The 24,350-nt window shown below is 38.6% G+C and overlaps 2 protein-coding genes across 6 annotated transcripts in view; one reads left to right on the top strand and one right to left on the bottom strand.

The window, feature by feature from the left end:
* AP3S1 (adaptor related protein complex 3 subunit sigma 1) overlaps positions 1-20,249 on the bottom strand; it is a 49,654-nt gene extending 29,405 nt beyond the window's left edge. For 3 of the 4 annotated variants that reach the window (XM_062018313.1, XM_062018315.1, XM_062018314.1), the window contains exons 1-5: positions 19,962-20,249; positions 15,628-15,719; positions 14,355-14,466; positions 6,460-6,531; positions 2,258-2,365 (exon numbers count right to left, since the gene is read on the bottom strand). In XM_062018313.1, the coding sequence (XP_061874297.1) occupies positions 2,258-2,365; positions 6,460-6,531; positions 14,355-14,466; positions 15,628-15,719; positions 19,962-20,030 (453 nt within the window). In that variant the 5' untranslated portion in view covers positions 20,031-20,249. The remainder of the gene's footprint in view (positions 1-2,257; positions 2,366-6,459; positions 6,532-14,354; positions 14,467-15,627; positions 15,720-19,961) is intronic. The other variant, XM_062018312.1, reaches the window with a different exon arrangement.
* A 21-nt stretch (positions 20,250-20,270) lies between these two features.
* ATG12 (autophagy related 12) lies at positions 20,271-23,800 on the top strand. Of its 2 annotated transcripts, XM_062018317.1 has the most exons (4): positions 20,271-20,470; positions 20,633-20,769; positions 22,269-22,331; positions 22,697-23,800. In XM_062018317.1, exons 1-4 carry the CDS (start codon positions 20,302-20,304, stop codon positions 22,754-22,756), a joined length of 429 nt encoding a protein of 142 aa, XP_061874301.1. In that variant the 5' UTR covers positions 20,271-20,301; the 3' UTR covers positions 22,757-23,800. The 2 variants fall into 2 exon arrangements, with proteins under 2 accessions (XP_061874301.1, XP_061874302.1); XM_062018318.1 differs by lacking the exons at positions 20,271-20,470; positions 20,633-20,769 and adding an exon at positions 20,779-21,324.
* The last annotated feature ends 550 nt before the right edge of the window (positions 23,801-24,350 follow it).

Below are 24,350 nucleotides of genomic sequence, written 5' to 3'. Positions count from 1 at the left end.
ACGTCAAATGGCTAAATTCTGTATATTAAGACAAGCCAAGTGGGCATAATACAGAATTTTAAGTACTTCTGAAAATGCATCTCAGTAACAACTATATTAGCTTCATCACTTCATCTATAAAAGAAAAAGCAATTTAAACTTGGAACAGCTATTTTATGGATGCAAGAACTTTGACAGGGGACTAACAAGCCAAACAGATTGAAAATCCTGTGACACAAGTGGCAGACTACAGACTACATCAATAACAATGTCTAAATTGAAAAAATAATTGTATTTGATAAAAGACAATTAAGAAGATCCACTAGTTTTGATTTCTTAGTGACCAGCATTCAAAAATACAATTATTATTATTATTATTACAGATTTTGAATAACATGAACTGGATTTGCTTGTATCTTGAAAATACATGTTTAGGAAAGACAGGTGGAAAGATTTACAATCTTGATCAAAAACATAACAGGAAAAGAAATAGCAATCAGGAAATCTCTGTGGATATACAGGAAACAAATGATTCATGATCTGAGGAAATAATTACCAGGTAACATGAAGTATCTCAGTATTAAAGTAACTGTTAAATTTGAAAAGAAACAGTCACTGAACTAACAATAAAAAACCCCACTTGTGGGGAGCAGTGTGTGTGTTCTACTCCATCCCAGTCACCAAGTCTTTTAATTTATCACTGCTACTTCTTTACCTTCTATAATTCATTGCTGAATGTAAAGGAACAAGTTGCTATTTGCCTTATATGTTTTTCTAATATCTTCTACTGCCTATTTTTGTATGAAAAGCATCTTAAATGAAACAATGACTTACTGATGAATAATGGAAAACAGCAAGTATTGCAGCTGGCTGGATTCAACTGATGTTTTTGAGATGACTAGTCAGAGACTGGTTGGTCTACAGTTGATTTGGTAACAGAATTCACATAATTAATACTTTAATTAAATGCTTTCAGCTAAAACTAGTAAGTGCATAATGTATGGTAGAACATAGCTGCTCAGCTTCTGGGACTTTTCCATCAAATAAATACATGTATACAGAGTTATTACAATATAGTAAAAAAATGTATGAGAAAAATTCCTCACAAATATATGTGATCAATGGCTCATTCTGAGCTTGAGAAAAATGTTAAAATGAACATTTTGGACATCTTCATAATCTACAATACAATCCTTATGGATGCATATTGCTATGTATTGCATCATATCCTACTAAGCTTTTTCCTGTTTTTCCACACAGTGTTTTCCTGTTCTTGGATACAGTGTGGAAGTTGTGCAGACAATTAAATATATTAAAAGAACTGAGGTGGTGCAGTGTGAAACTGCAGAACTCGGAGAACAGTGTACATTGTACCACAAAAAAGCTGAAGAATCAATTTCTCTTTGCTGCACTTAAGTTAGAACTTGGAAGTTCTCTGGTCTTCTCCTAAAATGTCATTTAGTTCATATTTATACTACCTGCCATATTTCTATCTAGTCAGCTGACTTCAACTTTAGAAATAGCTTCCAAGTCAATAAAAGGTTTGTTTAGAAATTTAAATGTTACACTTCAAAAATCAGGATGTTTTTTTCTATGGAAATACTCTCATCAATCACAGACTTTGCTAAGATGTACCAGTAGTATTTTGACTTACAAAATAATGCCTGGTGATGTTAAAGCAACGGTAATATTCTGCGTCATAGATAAAGGAATTCTTAACATCCTTTCTTAGTCTAAGTTTCTTTCCTAAACACAAATTCAACAAATGTTGAAAAGGGATTCCCACAACTTCAATCTAGTCCATTTCAGTCCAATTGATTATTCTTGTTCCAGTACTATTGTGACACTAAATAAGCTGCTATTTATTTCAGCTGCTAGAAACATAGCAGACAGGAAAATGTAGTATTTGTATACACATTTTGGTTGTTTATCTAATTTCATTTAGGTGTTACAGTCATTAGTCCAGCATAATATATACACTGGAAATAAAATACTTTCTGCAAGTGAAACTTAAGAGAATTACAGAAGTATCTCAATAGCAATGCTGCACAGTGCTATTAGATACAAATAACAGAAACTATTTGGCAGCAACTCTAAGCAATTATTACTTATGATGAAAGGTATGACACCTTAACCTAAGGGCACATTGTCAGTTTTTAGCATAAGCAAGGAGCAGGATATAGGTTGCTACTGAGGGACGAAGAGCATTATATAATGTAGCATGCATTTACTACAACCCTATTTTTAGTTTAGAAACTACACAGTATGTCACTCTTACCTCAGATTTCTCCAGTTTATTTTGAGCATCAATCTGAGTGACAATTTCATTCATGTTGGTCTCCAAAACCATTCCACCCATGACCATTTCAGCCAATATATTATGGACCTAAAAACAACCAAAAGAAAATTCTGAAATGCAAAATGTCCTACCTGCATCTGGACAGATGAGATATAGATTCCTAGTTCCAACACAGGAACACATACATTCTCCAAGTCATTTATCAATGTTAGCAATTAATTTAAAACCATTTGGGAATAAAGCTCTTAACATCATGTTTATTTCTCAAGTACCTTATTTGCACACAGTTCTGTAACACACTCATCAGCTATACCACTTTGTCAATGCTGGAAGAAACTTTGACATTCATCTTTCTTTCAGTACATTCATCTTTCTTTCAGTACATTTTTCTACCTAATGGACAAGAGTTCTAATTATCAATAGTAGCCATAGCCATAAGGAGCAGGTTCTACAAGATTCAACAAATTGCCTACAAATAGATGTATAAAAATTTTGGGCTACATCTTTGAAGGAAGACATAGTGATGCTCACTCACCAGCTGTGTCAAGACTCAGCTCAGAATAAAACTAACATACCTGAGCTGACCCATATCCGAGCTATGTCATAAACAGGGAGCCTTCAGCATCTTGGACTAAGACTGACAGCTAAGACTCAAACTAAGGACTACATAAGCCAGCTGGGGGCATTAATGAAATGAGTACGTCTAAATAATCCTCTTCCCTGCAACCCTGACTTGGGGAGGCAAGCTCTGGTTCATGAACCTCTTCTTCGGAGACCACATTTGCAATTTATCTGAAGACTGATTTTTTTTTTTAAAAAGAATGCTTACACACATTTTCTAGAAAAATACAGAGTTAACATGTAATGCATAATATTTTAATCTCATTATAATTCTGAAGACAATAAACACTATTACTTTTCTGAAATAAACACATCATGCAATCTGATACTTCAAAGCATAATTCTGCCATTATTTTGGATATTCTTACACTTTCCCTATGGATCAAAGACAGAAGTATGAAAGTAAATCTCTAAATCAAACAATTCTAAAGGTGAGTTGCTGTAGCACTGATGCCACAGCTTTACAGAACAGCAGTATACTTGTGTGACTGATGACAATATCCAGCCTTCAGTAGCTAATGCCACTACTCTTGTGACAGACCCAGTGCAAACAGAAAATTAATGCAATTCTGAATACAGCTTCTTAAATAAGATTTCTCATAATCAAGAGTGTATATGCAGATTTACAAATACTACAAGAAGCTTTACAGATTAAAAGAACAACAGGATATTTTTTTCCCCCTAAAGCACACTAGGTCCACAGAGGAAACATTAATACTCTAAATCAAAACATTAAGGAAATGCCTTCCTTAACCATTTTAGCTCTAAAGAAATTGTTTTATTACTCTAGCTGTTGGCGTTTTAAAAGATTGTTTTATTATCGTTTTGCTCTCAGAAAGCTCTTTAGTAAGAATATAGTACCAGTTACAGCTGAGCAATTGGTTTGGTATTTCATGTTCGGTGTTTCTATATCAAGTCAGAGGCAAAATCCACCTAGTACATTATCTGGTTTCAAAAATTCACCAGTTGAGACTTCACACAGTATTTAAGAGTACTATTTATACTGATATAAAATCTCTGCTTCCAAATATCTCCAACTTAAAAGATTCCTGAAACACAGATTATTTGCTGTTTCTTGCCACATCATATTTTATAGCCTGTCAGATTTTTATTCGGTTACTACGTCTAAACACTTTTGAATCTATTTACAATATTCACAGAAACATACAATAGTAGGAGTTGGAAGGGACCTTTAGAGATTGAGTCCAACTCCCCTGCTAAAGCAGGTTCACCTCAATCAGGTTGCATACAAACACATCCACGTGGGTTTTGAAAACCTCCAGAGAAGGAGACTCCATAACTTCTCTGGGCAGCCTGTGCCAGGGCTTCCTCACCTACACAGGAAAATTCCTCCTCATGTTCAAGTGGAACTTCCCTGTGTTCCAGCTTGTGCCTGCTACCTCTTGTCCTGTCACTGGGCTACAGAAAAAAATACTGGCCCCATCCTCTTGACATATACCATTTACATAGGGTCACCTTCCACAACCTCATCAGGAACTGAAGACACAGATCAACTCTCATCCAAATCAACTAGTCAATCCTCACTTTTCTCAACATCAGACAACTCAAAATGGAAGTATATTAAATGTTTCACCTGAAAGAGCTACATGTAAATATCTTGTATAACTAAGACTCTGTCTAGACCAAATATCCAGCAGTAACTGCTGTTTTTCCCTTTTGCACACCTGAAATCTATTCACAAGCCAGGCCATAAACATCTGACAAGGTAATGTGTGTAGCTCAGGAGACTCAGTATAAGGTGACCATATCAGTTTAAAGAGAATTTAATACTGTAACATTATTCTCACAGATACATATTCCTGGTGGGTTTTTTTCTTACAGATCTACAAGAATACTCAAGCCATACCAAATCAAATGTTTTTATCCTATATTAAAGCATAAAGTAAGTCTTACAAACCAATTATGCTGGAGGAAGAAAAAAAAAATAGAGATGAAAACATATTAGTCACAACCATGCAACTAATGCCACTGTACTGCTGGTAGTAGCCTTGCATTAGTGCAGTAGTTCAGCTTTCTGTGTTAAGTTCTTTTGTTGACTCATGCTGCATTTCAAAATCACAACATTGGTTAATGCCATGTTCTTAAATATTTTAACTCAACGTTTCACCGGTCTTTTATTTCGTAAATGAGTTACTTTAGCTAAAACATCTCATTAGTATTTAGGGTTCACATGTTCCTCAGAGTTTGGAAATCCTAACCTAAACATTTAAAATAATTCTCATACAGTATTTTAATAAATCAAATGAAACATTTAAAACTTAGCTTTCCTTTAACAAACAGTTTTCAAGAAGAAAATACCATCTTGTATCAGATATAAAGTAAAATAGTCTTCAAGCAATTACGTCTTGAAGCATCTAAGTTCTCTACATTTTATTATAACTATGTTTCTCCTACAAAGTGTAAAAGACTGCTTACCTTAAGGCATGCTAGTGAATAAAACATTCTACACAGCAACAGCTTGGAACCCTTACCAACCAAAATATTCTGCAGCTAAAGATCAAATCCTTTGCCAATAAATGATTGCAGTATTTGGGTCCTTTAAGCACTGAGGTCAACATATAAACAACTCAAATTCTTTTGTACTTTAATCTGCTGTTTTGGAAACAGCTAATGTGTTCTAGCCAGGCCAGAAATTCCATTGATTTGTCATGAACATGGTATCAGTTCAAACACCTACTCAAGGTCATTTTCATTTCACTATCTGGTCAGTTCTTCCAATAGAACTTCCTGATCTTGAAACAAACCAAATCAGTTCCAAATAGTTACTTCAGATACTTAATTCACTACTATTTTTAGTCCACTTTTAGTGATTTTTGTCATATTCTCCTTTTGCATCTTTTGTCTTTGATGTAAAAAAATGTCCATGAGGCAGAAAGGTGACTGCACAGAACATAACAGTAGGCACAAAGTGCAAATGAAGGAATATATTCTGTATATTCAACTCTTAGTATTTTACGTAATGCATCTAGAGGTCCCAATGTCCTCTTAAATGAAAGGTTACGATAGTAATAGCATTTCTCAAAACTAGATCAATAAATAAAACCCTTGCTCCTGATAGCTATTAATATTCAAACACGATTGTTTCGAAATGTTTGAAAAAAAGACAGAATATCTGTTTAAGACTTGGAAGAAAAGATACACGCAGCATTTATATTACATAATCATAGCATCTGAAAGGCAACTGTTCCTTAACTGGAACACCTTGTAATAATTTCAGTTCTGAGTAATATAACACCTAACCATAAACAAAACAGAACAAATTGCTTCTTGAAACTAAGACCTACTTTGAGAATATTCAGATGTATCTCATTTGACAATTATATGCACAGTAACACTATGCAAGTCTCCCCTACTGTTTTATTTTTCCTTGGACAGACATGTTCCACTATAGCTTTCAAATCTTAAAAATACTATGTTGATAAAAACTGTCTAGATTTCACCGACCATGCAACTGGAATCACTGCAGAGTTTAATACCATGTATCAGTTGAACCAAACATTTTACTTGACAAGAAATACTACAGGAGCCCATCACAGTACCTTGTCTACATGGAAAATTAAATCCAGTTCACAGACATTTTCAAAACATTTGTCTAGTGTTTCCACAAATACCTGCAAAGCGGAAGAAAAAAAAAAAGGCCAGAGGTCAAACTTCAACAGAAACTCGATATTTCCAGTAAGTGTGAGTTTTAGAAAAGTGAAATACAGAAAATAAACACTGGGCAGACTTTAGAGCATTTAGAGCATTAAAAGCATCTCTGTGGTTAACATTATTATGTCAACAGTATGTCATCTGTAGAAGGCAAAACTGTATGCACAAGTCAGTTTATGTTATAACTGCTAGAAGTCACATAGTTTTAAACATTAGTTGCATCTTGAAAAAACAATAATGCTATTATGCTACAATTTTCTCAGCTGTAATTCAAACTGTTATTTCTCATTTCATTATAACCCACTTACAAAGCAAAAATTAGCTTTTGTTTTTGGGGGGTTTTTTTGTTGTTTTTTAACAATCACTACATCGCAGGTATCTCCCTGTCAACCAGAGTACTGTTAACTTTGTCACACAGACAGATGTGCAATGCAAACTGTCAGCATCCCAGCAAATTTGTCAGCATTACAGCTTCCAGCAACAGTAGAGCAGCTTTCACCAGCTTTTCACCTGGTTTACACCTGCTGCATTCACGATCAATCACATAAAAAGGTAGCTGTCCCAATGTCACACCCGCTGAACCTGTGAGGCATACTACCACATAAATTTAGAAACGTACAGTAGTTTGCACCCATGTGAACAACCCCTCACTGAATTTATAATGTAAATGTATGTAAACCAGAGAATCCAAAGCAGCTGCTGAAGCCTGGTCATTGATGATTTCTGCCAGACATAGATTGTGTATTACCCTGCTTTGGGTACATCTGTAACAGGTTCCTTGGTACTCAGCCAGTTTGGTACACTAGGAGCATCCCAGCCCCAAGTTAGACCAGATAATGAAAACACAACCATACTTGCACTCCTAAAGCTCCTGAATGCCAGTCATCATGTGCTTGTGGTGACTGTCAACTTTGAAGACTACAGACTTACAGAGGTACAAGCATAGCACCCTCTATGCAAGCAATAACTCCTCACTGACTGACAAGATGTGTCAGGACCTCCAAATATGCTCATTTGAGAGACTGAGATTTCTGTAAGAATTTACAGGTCATTTATTAATGACTAGCAAATAAACTGCAGCTTGTGGGAAACTTTAATTTTAGTGTTATATGTTTTGAGGCAATTTTGTCACAATATGTTTTCAACAGCTGTCATTGTATGTATTTTATTTTTTTCAATTCTAAGCTCAAAACCTAAAGAAGTAATATGGAAGAAGTTAAACACCTGGTTTTGATACTCTCTCTATTGAACATGGTTTATTAATCCCATCTCAGTCTTTAAGAGGAAGCAGATTGTAAACTGCCTAGGCCCAGAGTAACAAGAATAAGAAGTCATGTTGTGATGATAAAAATAAAGTGGATAAAATGCCTCATTCTATAGATACATATTTACGTCCACAGACCTAGTGAAACAGGTCTACTTGACATCAACCATTTCCAGTTCTTTAACCTTGTATATCAAGAAAAATTACTTTTACATCTAAATCCCTGGCCTCAGATATTGCTCATACTCTAAAACAGCAGAGGATCACACTTCATTTTAAAGTCATACTACATCTAACTGACATTCCATGCATTCAGAACAAGGATTAGTCTTTGATACCAAAATACCAATTAATTTAAACTAGGAACATGGGGCATTTTCACTGGCAGATTCAAGACAGTAAAGGTTCACTGATAACAGTTAACCTTAAGTAAATGAATATGCTTCTGTTAAATTATATCGAAGCTAAGCAAAGCAGGCAATTTTTTTTTCCCTTCAAGTAGTTGTTAATTTGCCATGGTAACAACAATATTGTATAATGAAGAGATGCCAGCAAACAAACAAAAATGTTAAGCAGAACTAACTACATAGGTCAGAGCTATGTACAGCAAGACAAATGACCAGAGATGTTCTCTTACTTTCCTTATACCTTAGGAGAATGTGGTTACAAGGACAATGCAGTTTGGTATTTAGCTGCAGGAAGAAGATTGGAAATAAAGTGTAAAGGTAATCTTTATCCAAATTTCCAAGAGTAACAGTTTCACACTATTTTTTGAAAGAAAAGAAAATATTCTTCATATACATCACCAAGTTGGCACATGTGTTTACACTCTCCTCTAGCTCCTTGGAAAACAAAGGAACACATTAAAACCAACTTTAAAATCCTCAAAAAAATCCCCCACAGACACATGCATTTGGTAGCAGTGTGTATGCCCACACATATACAATCCAGGAGTTTTATTTTTGTGGTCTTCTTCCAGTAACTAGGACTTCTCCTCAAAAAATACTTGATTCCTAGTTACAATGGTTACTTTTAAATCTCGAGTAAAGATTACACAGTGCGAACATCACATACTGAATGAACCCACAGATCTCTGCTTGCAATGAATGACCAGTAATGTGCACCACATGTTTTTAATCTAAGGGAAACCAGCTGGCACTGAGTATTCTTCCGAGAGACTTTTCATTGGCTAAAAATTTCTCACTGAAACTTTGAAAATGCCCTCGATCTTAGATTTAGGATGGAGAGTTCACTCAGAGTAATGCAGGCACTGACAACGTATGCGGCTATTACAACAACTGTCTTTAAAAGCATTAGTCTATAAGGTAAACTAGATTTTTTTACACTAATGTTCCTCAATCTATTTTAAGATACCTTCAAATAATTAATAGAGTCAATGAAATTGAGCCACTTTGATCATAATTTTAGTTGAGAGTCAATTGCATGTTGTGGCATTATATAAGTACTTTGTCCAGATGCTGTAGATTTGTAGATGAAAGTAATCAGAAGAACAGAATTGTTTTGGGACACATACACAGACACACCATACATCAACTCAAATGCACCTTGTGATGTTACTGGAAAAGAAACATAGGCAAGCGAGTCAAAGAGCAGGAAAAAAAGGCATGTATGCACAATGAATTACTAGCTCCCCCTTGTGCTTCATTTTCAAAACTATAATCTTTCCCAATTCAAAGAAAAGCCCAGACACATATCCATGCACATAAACATAGGAAAAAGGAAAGAAAAAATTAAAAGGAACATCCCACCACCACTACCTTCCTTTTGTAGTAAATATGCTTTAATAAAGCCAGGTACACATCTGGAGAGTAAAGTATGAAGAGTAAAAAATGCTTTTCAATGTATATAAGCCAAGAACTCCTTATACTCATTATAGGCAAATAATACAACAAAGCAATAAAAACATACATTAATAACGAGACGATAACAAGACAAGCAGAAAAATCACAGCATCTAATAAATCAAATACATCTGATGCTAGATAATGTAAAATACTAATAAAAGCAAGTACAAAAATGAAGTAAAAACAACAGGAGCAACTCATACCAAGATCTCGTCCTTCTTCCTAGGCTAAAAAGCAACAGTAAACCTTAAGAAAGAATTAATTAAATCTGCCTATGAAGAGTCCTCGACTGCTTTTGATCTTGACTTTTATGCCTGATCATACAGCCAGCTCCCCATACACAAGACTGGTTTCTCTTCTGCTTTAAGAGTGATCTTTATTAAGTCATCATTCATGTATCATTGAAAGCATATGAAATAAACTAAAGTGTTTCCACAGCCTTTCTAACTGGAAAATCCTTGGAGCAGCCACTGTGTTTTCCCCCCCACTTACATGGATACCCCAGTTTTCTTTCATTTTTTTTTTTTTTTTTGTTAAACTACTCATAGATTATATAGAGCATGCCAAGATTACTGTGTAAAGAGTGGTCAAGTACTGATGATCAGTCAAAACAGAAACACGTTACCTCTTTCAAGCAGCCCTACCAATAGACTTACTGCCAATAAAGTGGTTTAGGTCAAATTATTTCTTTTTGTTCTTAATTCCCACTCTTTACTTTCCACTCAATTCTAAAATAAACTAATAGTGTTAAATGAGAACTAGTTAGAGATTTTTCTACCAAAAATAGGTATCCCAGTCATATATCTCTCTCTTTATCTAATTAGCATAAAAGCAACTCTGGTCAGGATGATTTAAGAACTGAGAATAAAAATCATATTTCATGAACTGCTCTGGATTTCCTGATGCATCTTACTGCACAACATTATCTTATAAGGCTATATACAACTTTTCATGGAAAACTTATCTCAAAGATTTACCTGCTTACTGAGTCAACATGTCTTCAAGGTACTGCAATGGTCTAAAATCCTCAAAATGCTTAGGGCTGACATAGGTATTTAGGTCCAAAAGACAGTCAGGTACCATTGTAACTGTCACTCAATTTTACCTCATAGCAGTTTACAGCCAGTTGCATTATCTTATTTATTTCCACATGCCATAATCTCATACTTCACAGGCAAACAAGAGTCTGAAACAGCTACAACTTGTGATACAATTTACACTGAATCCAAAGGACTGCAAACCCTACCTACAGATGCTGACATACCTCTCATCCAATTAATCAAAAACAATACACAGAATCTTGTGTATTTTTTTAGAAAAAAGGAAAAATTTAAGCGTGAATTTACCTGAGGTGTTCTAACAAATCCATTTTTAGCACTGTATGAACTCCATGACAGTGTGTTTTCTCACACATACAGTGCATTCATTAAGCCTCAGTCAAAAAGACTTACCTGTGAAACAGCTCTGACCTAATGGTGGTACAAGCGGCCTTTGTAGAAGTATCTTAAGTATTACAGTAAAAAACTTTATGCTGAAAAGAACTGCAGACTGCCATATATAATCTAACCTACTACAGATGTATTCACAAGACAGAAAACAAAGTGCTATACAGAGATCTAGATTCGTTTCACCAATTTATTTTAATGAGATCATAAAGTGGTCCTCTACACAAATACAATGTATTTGTATCAGTATATGTATGATTCATAACAAATTTCTGTTGACTTACTCTTACCTGTGTTATCTGTGAACTACAGTAAACAAAGATGTATGAAAACTATTCAACATTTCTCAACAAAACACAGGAAAAGCTTATTGCTTGAGTAGATGTGCACAGATATATACTGCCAATCTGCATTGCATCTGCAGTTGAGACATAATAATAAGCTTTCTGAGGACACTATTCCTGTGTAAAATACATTTAATTCTGATCACTGTTGCTAAGAGGATTAAACAGATCCTTCTTGTAAGACAGAGTGAAAATCAAAAATGTTTAATTAATCTTTGTATACTCTGTACTATAATCACATGGTTGCTGTGAAAGGGGAATGATGAACAGCTGCAGATACTGTGGTGAGACTGTATTTATAAACAAAAATCACATGCATCAGAAAAAAGTATTTCTATAAATAGAAACTGCATTTCTATTACTGCTGCTTCCTTCAAGTAATTATACTGGGATGTAATTAAACACTGATGCACAATGGAAAAGATGTGTAATATAAAGAGAGATTGAAATCCAGCAAAGTACTCTGGCACAAGAAGCAACATAATTTAGAGAAATGTTTAAGATCTCCCTAATTCAGAGTTTAAGGGCTATATACATATAGGTAATAGTAAGCTCAAACAATTTGTTTCAGTGCTATATAGTATAACTTAGGTTACATCGTACAACTGGAAATAACTGGAAGGTACTGATGTGACATTTATCATATACCACAAATTAAAAAAAAAGTCATTGAACTTGCACAGTGGCCCTGCAAAATATAACAGGCCAGACTGACTGACCTAGATAATCTTTTGTATCCTTATTATCTGATTAAAAGATATTTAGAATATCCATTTTATCTGAAGAACATACCTAGGTCATATGAAATATTAATATGCTTTTTTGATCAGCTCATAAATATTTTCACACTTCCAAGTAAGAGAATACACTATGCAACAAGCAGCTAAGCAACTACGTAAACCAAACTGCTGGGAACAGGTAAGGCCATGTGTATGTCAATCAGTAACATGCGCTGTTCATAGAATTATAGACTCAGTTTGGCTGGAAGAGACCTTTAAGACCTTTAAGAATCCAGCCTTTGTCCTAGTCCTATCAACGACTAAACCATTTCCCTAAGTATAACATCCACTCCTCTCTTAAACACATTGTAAAATATTTCTATGATAAAAAATGATGTAAGAACAGAGAAAAAGTGTTTTCTTCCCTGCTACCCACACAGCCACTCAGAAAGAAAGTTTATATCTACTGTCCAGAAAAGCCCTGAACACATAAGACTTGTTATGAACACCAATAGATGTCTAAGAGAAGCTATTCTACAAGAAATATCTGCAGGAGACTGAAAGGCCTTTAAGGCTCACAGTGTTTCTGCAGTGAAACAATAAATACATTCCCATGTCTCAGGATACCAGAGACTTCAAGATACATAGTCAATGAACCATCTTGATGTGCAAGTTTTTGAAAGACTTAACAGTAAGTGAATAATACACATACATACATCCAAGATAAATTTTATGTAATGACATACATCACTTCATGGTGTGAACTATTTTTGTGCCACCTCTGACTACAGTAACAATCATGAGTAAAATTGCTTATGTGCAAACTTTAAGTGGAAAAATCACAGGTGCAGTCAACCTGTTGACATAGAAGTGTTTGCATTACCAGACATAATTTTTGTTGCCGAGTTGATACAGATGCATTAAACATTAAATCACACATGCTGTATTGGAAGCCTTGTATATGACACGTTATTTGACATAGTGATCTTGAACAGACCATGTCTGCTCGACGGGCTCTGAGATGCCTATAGCATATTAATATAATCTACAACTTAGAATGTCTTTGGGAAAGGTAAACTGTGGGTGCATCAGTGAGTGGAACGTACTGATCCTGACCAAGAGACCACTGCATGCTTAGGACTCAGTGATCCACATAACGCTTAACCTGAAGAGGGAAAGGGACGTGCAAACTCCTTGTCTCAGGATAACTTCAACAACTTCAGTGTAACAGAGGAGCCTAAGGGCAGCTCCTACTTGGTACCAGAAATTATGCCATCTGCATGGCCTTGCCTGTACCTCCAAGTGCAGCAAGTTCTCATGAGAATATCCTTTAGAGACAGAGTTGTTTTCTTGAGAGGAAATATATCACAGCTCAAAGGTCCAAAAAAGGAAGAGCTTCTCTCCATGAACAGGATCTGCTCTGCACAGTGCCCCTCAGAAAATCATCCTGTGCTCCTGGATGCTGCATGAACACAGAATACCCAGCATCTGAAGAGGTGTTAGATTTACTGTCTACACTGCTCTTATTCTTAAGCCATTTTGTTGTCAAGCCTTTTGTATCGAGATGCAGAAAGAATCTGTACCAGCTCTTTTTATCCTCACCTCTCCACACCCACCCCACTCCTCAGTGGGGAACATATGCCTAGGGCAGCATTTGCATTCATCTCTAACGTAGATCCAACCAAAAACTCATAACCCATCAGGAAAGTTTCATGCAAAGAGGTGGGAGGTGGGTGTGTGTGGGTGTGCGTGCACATTTGTGTATGTGTGTGTGCGGACCTGTGAGTATTACCTACACTTTTCCACAGAATGTTTGAACTGCATCATTTTTACCTGCAGTCAAACTAAGACCTTGAAAAGCTCCAGCAAGGCTGCTCGTTGTTCAGTAGGTTCCAAACAAACAAACTGTTTCCCTACTTTCTCATTAACTTCAGAAACAACTTTTTCAAAGACAGTCCAGGAAGCGGCAAACAATCTAAAAGTAATACTTGGCACTTTTTTCATACTCACAGTATGAAAGTCACCTTCACTTCAAAATATTACAGAAAAAGATACACCTAAATATTGTTCTACGGTACTTAGAAGTTGAACTCCATTTATTAAAAAAAAAAACCAAAAACCAACAAATCAGCAAAGAAAACACTTACTTGTATGAGGTCTAAAATGCCAAGCTCGCTTTCTGAAGAATCCACACAGAAGACAAAATACAAGGTGGCATAGTGTCGGTAAATTAGTTTGTTATCGGATCCACCAATTAAACTAAAGGGGAAAGAAAACAAGAAAGCTTAGTCAGTATCTCAGGATAAGCTGGGCAAATCCTCATGGTTAATAGGAGGCCTATTGTTAAAGGAGGCCTATTGTTAATGGCTCGCTGGAGCTTTCCCAAATCCAACTATACCACAACTTCTATTTTGTGATATAATCAGTATCGAAGAATACTAACTACCAAGGGCGGCCTAAGTTCTATTTACCATGCTAGCACAGTTACTGTTATCCACATGGGTAATAACTACCTCAACGTATGCACCTTGTCATTAAAATCAAACAGATCATACAGTTTCATAAAAAAATGGGTATTTAATGTACTTTCATTACATACTAGTGGCCACTGTAAGGTGATTAATCTGCTTTACAGACTAAGGGAGTGTATGCCTAGGAATCCTTCCCCGCCTTTCTCAGAGGAGCATCAAGAGAAAAAAAAAAAAACTCAAAACACTGTAATGCAGACTGGTATTTGGAATATAGAAAAACCTTTAAATATGGTTTAAGGTCTGCTTAATAACCAAGAACATGTAACACTCCTGTGCTACAAAATAATTGCTATCTTGGTAAGTAAGACTGTACTACAACCAATAGTTTGTGATGCAATGTTAAAGTCACAGAAGCAAATTTTTATGAACTCACTAATCATCAAGTTACTGAATAAGAAGAGGTCTAAACAGGTATTTCATTACATTCTTCTGCTACAGTCTTCTCGAAGAAGGTATGTAAATCATAACAGATGTTCTTCAGATCACTGACATTTGCTTTGAGCAGTAGGAGTCCTGGTCAAATGAAAATATTTTGCAGCCTGAATCTGCATAACATAATTCTCCCTTACTTCTGTACCAAACTGAACCACACATATGGTGTATCATAACTTATTCCTTCAGTTTCTGCCTTTATCACAGGGAGAGAATACATAAATAAAAAGAACAAGAACTCTTCTAGGTCACTTCTGCTTAAACACATTGCTTTGCATTAATGCTTGGGTAGGGTAATATAAAAAAATACATGTACACAAGGTACAACATGGTATTACTTTTTGTGCATTAAAATATCCCAAGTGACATGGCATTCATCAAAAAAACAGTTACATCACAATCAGAAGTAACAATAAGCCAGGAAGTACTGGGGCTTTATTTCAAACTGGATACTTACAGTCCTCCTTCCAGGAAATTACAGACATTTTCATCACGTTTTGATACTAAGTGGAAAGTTTCTCTGATAATTTGTTGCTGTGTATCTTCACTCTATGGAAGAAAACATGTTTTGCAATCAAGATAAAATGTATTGATTATAACACTGCACAGCACACATAGCTAATAAATAAAACGTAAAGTGCATCAACGCCCTCAAATATCTACTTTTGAAGCCTTAAATATGCCAGTTAACAAGCTGCAAACTGTTTCAACATAAAAAACCCCATATTTACAAGTTAAGTTGCAGAAGAATGCACTACTGAGCAACAACTATGAAAAAAGCAACTGTTTTTACAAAACTTCTAAAAAAAACCCACATACAAACAGTTTTTTCAACTAAACAGGAAGCCTTCTCAAGTACTGATATTTTTGTATCTCAACAGTAATCCCAACAACTACAGACAAGCTTTGAAAATACTTTCGCCCATGAACAAGAGGGAAAACAAGGTCTCAAAAGTCTGAAGTGGGTAGGGAAGCTAAATATCCCACAATAGATAACTCCTTCAGAAATAGCTTAAAATACAACAGCATCATGAGCAACAGGTTCTCCTAAGCCATTAACTTTCCTTCCAGCAGATCAGAAACATCACTTCTGAGTTTGAAATGCCTTGACCCTCCTTGAGTCCCCACCTTGATTCCACCATTCCTTGCTTTTGCTACCCTTCTGTAAGAGTGGGCTCAATTTTAACAAGTCTGTACTCCCACAGTAAAAAAAAAAAAAATTAAAAAAATCTAGAAATGTTCCTGAAGTCTTCCATTGATTTAATAGCACAGAGTCCTAAAGTTATTAAGCACAGATAGCCCCCATTCCTGGCCAAGCATTAAGTCAGCATTTTAAACCCCTGTATGAACATTCTAAGCAAAAATGGTGCATGCACCTTAAAAGTGATTTCAGCTAAAACAGTGCAGTACCCTGTGTCACACCAAAGCAAACCAAGCCTGGCAAGCCAAGTGCAGTTTGCATTCATCACTTTAAATTTGGCTGTTATTTCACAAACGACTTCTAGAATCCACAAACACATCAGCAAAGAGCTCCAGCAGAAGTAAACTGCTCCATAAAACAAAGAATAAGAAAGTGCAAGTTCCTCTGTATCTACCATTTCTGTTCCTTAAATCGCATCTGCCTTACACTGATGCAGTTACGTCAGTTACTTTTCTAATATTTTCTATGATATCAGGAAAGAAACAATTTGTCTTTTTTTCCTAAGAAATGGAGACAGAATATTTAAAATCACTTTTCAAAATCTGCCCAAAAGTTGTTCAGAAACTTATTTTTAACTTTGAAATTATGGTCATTGGTCTATAATCTGAAACATAAAACCACGGCACATTTGTCTTCCTGTTTGATTTCCATGAATTATTATTTTGCTACCTTATTACACAAGATTATTAACTTCATTTTATGCAGCAGAAACAACTCCTACTTTCATACACATCAGGGAATAAAGCTACATGTTTTATATGTTTTGGTATCATGTAGCAAACAATAGGTCTTTCACAGATCTCACCAAATTTATCTCTCTAGAAAGCATGAGATTTGTCTCCAGTACTAGTATAATGAATATTAAAAGTATGCACAAGTTTCAAAAAGTGTGTAAATAAATCTGTCTTGAAGTCACACAGGAAAAGACAACTGCCCCCATTTCTGTGCACCACAAAGATTTAGAGAAATCATCTAACCACATCACTTCTTAGCTTAATTTGCTATTCACATTTTCAAAATGACATGGTGTTCTGTTCATATCAACGTTATCAAACCTACTTTTGGCATTGAGGATTTGTTCCAATTCCTGTTATGAAAGCAGTAGATCAGAATGGAGCTGACAAGAAAAATCTGGTATCCTCCTGTCACTTACCCCTCTCTCTCCTGTTTCTTCTCATGGAATCATAGAATGGTAGAGGTTGGAAAGGACTTTTAGAGATCACCTAGTCCGCCCCCTATACAGAAGCAGGTCCACCTTGAGCAGGTCATACAGGAACGCATCCAGTTGGGTTTTGAAATCCTCCAGAGAAGCAGACCCACATCCTCACTGGGCAGCCTGTGCCAGGACTCCTTCACACTCACAGTAAAAGTTTCTTATGTTTAAGTGGAACTTTTTGTAGTTTGGCTTTTTCCCATTATCCCTTGTCCTATCACTAGATGCAACACAAAAAAAGTGATGCCCCAACCTCCTGACATCCACCATTTATATACTTGTAAATATTAATGAGATTTCCCCCCCCTCCCCCAGTCTCCTCTTCTCTAGACTAAACAGCCCCAGTTCCCACAGCCTTTCCTCATAAAGAAGATGCTCCAGCCCCCTCATCATCTTGGTGGCCCTGTGCTGGACTCTCTTCAGAAGTTCTGTGTCCCTCCTGAGCTGGGGAGCCCAGAACTGGACACAGGACTCCAGATGAGGCCTCACCAGGGCAGACGAGAGAGGGAGCAGAACCTCCCTCGACCTGCTGGCCACACTCTTCTTGATGAATCCCAGGATGTCATTGGCCTTCTTGGCCATGAACGCACATTGCTGGCTCATGGTTAATTTATCAGCAACCAGGACTCCCAGGTTTCTCTCTGCAGAGCTGCTCTCCAGCAGGTCAATCCCCAGCCTGTACTGGGGCATGGGGTTGCTCCCAAGGTGTAGGACTCTGCACTTGTCCTTGTTAAACCTCATGAGGTTCTTCTTTAAGGGGAAGCAGTAAAATCTCAAAGCAAACATTACACTATAAGAGTGTTATGAGCTGTAGCAGGGCTGCTTGGATGTGCTCAAGACCTCTGCTCCAACTGTTGAGCCTTTTGCAGCATCTCTGGTTCTTCTCATGTGATGTTTCTCCTTCCCAAGACTGATTACACAGCAGTTAACAGAAATCAGAAAAAGATGATCCCATTCAAAGGGAAAATGAGAAGTTAACTGCTTGATGTTCATGCAACTTTTGCTTACTTTGCAAAGTCTTTCAACTACTTATTTGACTGTTTACCTCCACAGTGATAGGGGAAAAAAAGGAAAGGAAAAAAAATCCACAAAAAGAAAACTTTGGTACAATAGCTCCACAATGGAATTTACCACGAACAGAGTGGGGATGCACATAAGAGGAATGCTTATAAATACATGTAGGTGGGGATATTTCTTTTACAATTAGAAATTAGAAACAAAAAACATCTGCTTGGCAACACAGAACTAAAGAGAAAGAAGCCAACAGGTTCACAAACATGTATTAGAATATCCTCATACTGCCTTTATAAGGAGAAGTGATCAAATTCAGTCACCTACAGCAACGACCTGTATCGGTTACATTCCTTTAATTAAAAGCCTGACAGCGCAAATTGAAGTGTCACAGTCACTATTTCTGCTCTGACTTGTAGAAGACACATGCCTTCCAATAAAGTTAAATACGACTTTTGTAATAAACAGAACTGCAAGTATGCAAATAAAAACAAATTTTGTTTGCATTGTTCTGGGATGCTTTGGTTGGGTTTTTTTTCTGTTTTAACAGCCAAAGACAGCCCTGACAGAACTTAGCCTATCTGCTAGGAAATACATTACCTGACCAAAACATTACCTTAAAACCTCTTATCCTGAATTAAATCATCTTTTTGCAGGCTGCTTCTTAATTCCCTGTGGCTGCCTTTTCTTTTCACTCAGATTAAGTGCTTGGGCTTTTTCAGAGCTGCTTTCCTACTTGCTTTCTCTCGTGTAAAAGAATACATTCTTCTATTTCGTCACATTTCTTTCCCATGCAACTGCATTTTTACAGCACGCCGAAAGCTTCCACAGGAAAAGGCTCCACTTATTGAATCCCCGTACCCCATAAAATGCATCTCCCCAATCCCGACATCTCTGTCACATCATGCAGACCGGCAACGCCGCATCAGAGATGCCGACAGTCAGACTACACAACTAAAGCAGGACACAGCTTAGAGTTCCGTTTCCTCAAATAAGCTCAGAGAGCTGAGCCTGCCATCGAACAACGCTCCCTTCCTTCACCTTCGGTACTGATAAACGCTAGTCTCCAGAGAAAAGCCCACTGGTTGGGGAAACAACTTTCTTCGAAACCCCATCTTCCTTACAAGGTCTCGGCCCCCGCCTCCATTTGCCGATGCCCTCGGCCCGCGCCGCAGCCTGAAGCACGGGTCAGCAGGCGGCAACACCGCCCGCAGGTACTGGGACAGCACCGGGCCCCCGCGCCCAAAGCCGCACCCCGGAGCCGCGAGTCCCCAGGAAAGCCCGTGTGCCGGAGCACGGCAACGCCCGGAGCCCCAGCGGCACCGCCGCCCCGCCCGGCCCTCCCGCGGCCCCGGCCCGCCCGTACATAACGCTGGTAGAACTTGGAGAGCCGCGGCTTGCCGTGGTTGTTGAAGATGAGGATGGCTTTGATCATGGTGGGGCGGGGGCCGGCCGCCGGGCACGCTGCGCTGCGGCCCTACTGCTCGTGCCTCTCCTGTCCTTCCTTCCTTCCTTCCTTCCCGCCCGCGCCCCTGCCGCCGCCGCCGCGCCCGGGCCAGCAGCGGAGGGTCACGCACACCACGTCGCCGGCGGCCCGCGGCGCTCTCTGCTCCAACGGGCCCTGCCGCACGTGACGCGCCCCGCGCCGCCCCCTGGCGGGAAGGCGGTGCCCCACTGGAGTCACTTCCGCCGCCTCGGCCAGCAGCATGGCGGAAGTGGAGGAGCGGGCGCCGGTCTCGCCTCTGACCGAGGGCCGAGGCGAGGGTGGGGAGGAAGCGGCGGACGGCGGAACCGCAGCGGGAGCTGTCGACGCGGTCCCCGCCCCGGCCGGCTCGCCGGGCGGGGAGGAGCCCGCCGGCGACACGAAAAAGAAAAGTAATGGGCCCGAGAAGTCTCCCTGGGGGCGGGCGGGCGGGCTTGTGCGGTGTCGGGCAGGGGCGCCGGCCAATCGGCGGCGGGAGCGGGTGGCCGCGGCCAGTGAGGGGGCGGGGGGCGGGACCGCGGCGGGCGGCTCTGAGTCGCGCACTTTCCCCGCAGTTGACATCCTGTTGAAGGCCGTGGGTGACACACCCATCATGAAGACCAAGAAGTGGGCGGTGGAGCGCACCCGGACCATCCAGGGCCTCGTTGAGTTCATCAAGAAGTTCCTCAAGCTGATGGCCTCCGAGCAGCTGGTAGGAGCTGTCGCCTGTCCGCCCAGCCTGGCCCAGCGTGCCCGGGAGCTCTGGGCTCCCCATCACGCCATGCAATGAGACTGAGTCCAGCCTGTGGCTTTTGGCACACAGCTTGGCATAGGGGCACCAGTAGAATCTCAAAGCACACACCGCAGCATACGAGTGTGGTGAGCTGTAGCAGGGCAGTTTGGATGTGCTCAAGTCCTCGACTCCAACTGTTGGACGTTTTGCAGTATCTCTGTTTCTTCTTATGTGATGCTGACACATGGATCTGCACGCATGTTGTGCAGTGATACACTTCTGTGAAAGGTTCACATGCATGGCGTAACCATAAAGAAGTCAGATACACAGAAGGAATATTTGGGGAAAAGTCTAGGGTGTTTGAGGTTGACTCCTTCCTTTGGAACTTACCTCTCAAGCAGTTTGAGTACTGTGCTAGGACTGATTTATCTCATTGAAATGAGTAGCTTGGAAATATGTGCACTTTGGCAGCATGTTACCAGTGTTGTTTATGTATTCTTTCCTTTGAAGTCCACGGGGCCTTCTGATAACATGGTAAGAGCTGAAAGAGGTTCAGAAACTTGTTTATTATAACTTTGTCACTAGCAGTAAACTCTTAACATAAACAGATTTCAGAGTTTTTATTTAAGATAGAAAGTTAAAGCTAGGCTCATTAGAATAGGCAAACATGTAGCTGAAGTGTAAATGAAATCACTCTGTTCTTGGTCTGGAGATTCCTATTTAAGCATATAGGCATAAATGATTTCACTGGCTATCTTTCACCTGGCAGTCATGAAGGGTTTCTTTTTCCCAAGGCTTACTATCTCAAAAGAAGAGCAATGGATATTCTCAGCAGTTTAATTCATTAACTGCCATATCATTGTCTCAGGAAAAAAATACAGGAGCATGGAGTATTCCAGCGTCTTCCAGGCTGTACTTTGGGAGCAAAGCCTTAGGAATTTTATAACTCTTCTTTACAAATAGAACATGACACCCCGCTACACATTACTGACTCACAGTGGAAATACCAATGCCCTTGTGGACATTATGGACTAGCTACCATATGTGTATACATTTGGAACAGGAAGTGAGAAGGATGACTTTAAAAATAAAGCACAAAACAACACTAATTTCTGTGACTGCAGTTCTAATTGAGCAAATTCGGAATAGCGGGAATGGCTTGGATACTTGAAATAAAAGCAAGAACTAAACCAGTGAGTTCATTTGTGCTGCTGTGTGGGGCAACTAGTGGGGCAACTTGCAGGAGAGGGAATTCAGCACTCTTGCTTGGGCTTGAGCTGCTTGGCCAGTCAGACATGCCGCCTGGAGGTCACATTGCCCCTCCACACTGAATGGAAAATTTGCTGTATTTTTATGTGGAATGTAAAAATTATAGAATAAATGGTGAACAGATGACAAATTTACCCACCTCTGGCAGCAGAATATTTCTTCTGTGTTATCTATGGAAGAACTCGATCTTTTGTTTTCTTTTCTTGCAGTTCATATATGTAAACCAGTCTTTTGCTCCATCTCCAGACCAAGAAGTTGGGACCCTCTACGAGGTGACTTTCATCTTAAATGTCTTTTCTATGTGTGATTAGCAGAATTTGTCAGTACACTGCTGGAACTTGAAATCCATTATTGTCCCTGGCTGTGCTGGACACATCTTGCATTTAATGTAACGTCGTTGACATTCACAGATCTGTATGAATGTGATTTAAAAAGACGTGACTTTGTGCAATACCTGGAAGTGCATTCCTTCCCATGCAGTGTGTTGTCACGCCTCCCGTTATGAGGGAGAGCTTTGTTATCAGTATTTCATGGCACAATCATCCAGTGGGGGGCTTTTTTGCTTGCTTTGCTTCTTGTGTATGTTAGCATATGAATAATCTAATAGCACTCATTTTTATTTCTTTCTTTCTTGTAGTGTTTTGGAAGTGATGGAAAGCTGGTTCTGCATTACTGCAAAACTCAGGCATGGGGATGAACGACAAGCAATATAGATTAGGTATTGCCTTCAAAAGTGGAAAAGGGACTGAATTAAACTCAACTCGTAAACACACAGAAAGAAGGATTTTTGCATTTCTGCTTATGACTGTATGTATATAAAAATGATGCAGATGGATAGTGTGAAAGAAGAGCTACTTAGGCTATTTGATCATGTGGCTTTTCTCTGATGTACATCTGAGGTACAGAAGAAAATTTTGTATCTGCTATCCACAGAGTAGAGCCAGCTTTTTTGCTGCCAAGTCTCGGTTGCTGTATCTGAAGGGAATTTCATAGTTACCTGGAGGACTGACTGGACAGCTCAGTACTGAAGAGTTCTCTTTTTTTATTAAAAGAAATGTTTATTTTACATATATACTTCTGCTGCATTGTACATCTGTTATGTGCATTGTAGGCTTTGTGACATCTTCACATTGAGTGTGCATTATCTCATGTCATTTTAAGACTTCTTTTTTTCTCGTAATCAGTATGTAAGAATTGGTATGTAATCACTTCACCTTGTGCCTCTATCATGGTGGTAATGTAAGTAGCTCATTTGTATGGCAGAGTATAATGATAAGCCCCGAATACTTTCCTCTTGGCCCAATTGTGTAGCAAGTTATTGAAGGCTGAACACTTCTGCAGTTGCCAAGATATTTTCTTCTGCACTGTTTAATGACTAGCATCTTTAGTTGAACGATGCCACTGGCTGTTGCATCTTGAGTTAATGAAGAAATAGGAATGAGATGCTAAAGTCCTACTCTGTATATTCTTTTGGCTGGTGTTTGCCTTTTTCACCAGCTGCATTGTCCATCAGCAAAATGGAATGCACTTTATATTCTTTTAAGTCATAACATAATGAGGAATTTTATTTTTTTTAATTATCCCAGAGAGGACTCTGTACCTTGACCAGGATACTGACCTTTGCTTCTCTTTATTGGAGGGTTTGGATGGGGGGCAGAGTTTGTGTGTTCATTTTAAATGTCTGTTGTACAGTCTTTTGTGTTTGAGCTGGACTACATTAAATATTAGCTGTTGGCTTGCAGAGTGTTTTTGTGCTGTTTTGGTCCCTGATGTAATTCACTTCTTCAGCATATACACACAAAAAGAGCCTCTTCTATTTTGAAGCATGCTTGTATGACAGTCTTGAGCCACTCATTGCTGTTTGATGGATAAGTGGCTCTTCTGTGATCTCTGCAATCCGTGTATCAGATTGTTTCCATCCTTAGAAGACTTACGGAGTACTAGTGATCAGCTTAGCTTTGTGACATTTCTGCAGTTACCATGCAGCTTCCATATACGGCACAGTAACACAGGCACATGCCCTGAATGCTTGATACGTGAATAGATTGATGTATTTTACCACTTTTTAAGTGGAAAACCTGAATTCATTGAATTAAGTTACCAAAGCAGAATTGGTTGTAAACCGAGAGACTTCAGATAGTCCATACTTTTGCCTGCTCTGAACCCTGATCTCATGAATCTTGGTCTAGTTAAGAGAATTTTTGCAGTGGTAAGCACTCTGACCACTTTTCTTGAGGAAACCCACTGCTCTGTTCCTGTGAGGCCAGCATCGCTTTCTGCAGCCACTAGAG

The sequence above is a fragment of the Colius striatus genome, chromosome Z, assembly GCF_028858725.1.
Source record: "Colius striatus isolate bColStr4 chromosome Z, bColStr4.1.hap1, whole genome shotgun sequence".
Lineage (NCBI taxonomy): Eukaryota > Metazoa > Chordata > Aves > Coliiformes > Coliidae > Colius > Colius striatus.
Note: the sequence above shows the minus strand (reverse complement) of the source record. Positions and strands in the feature narration are given on the sequence as shown.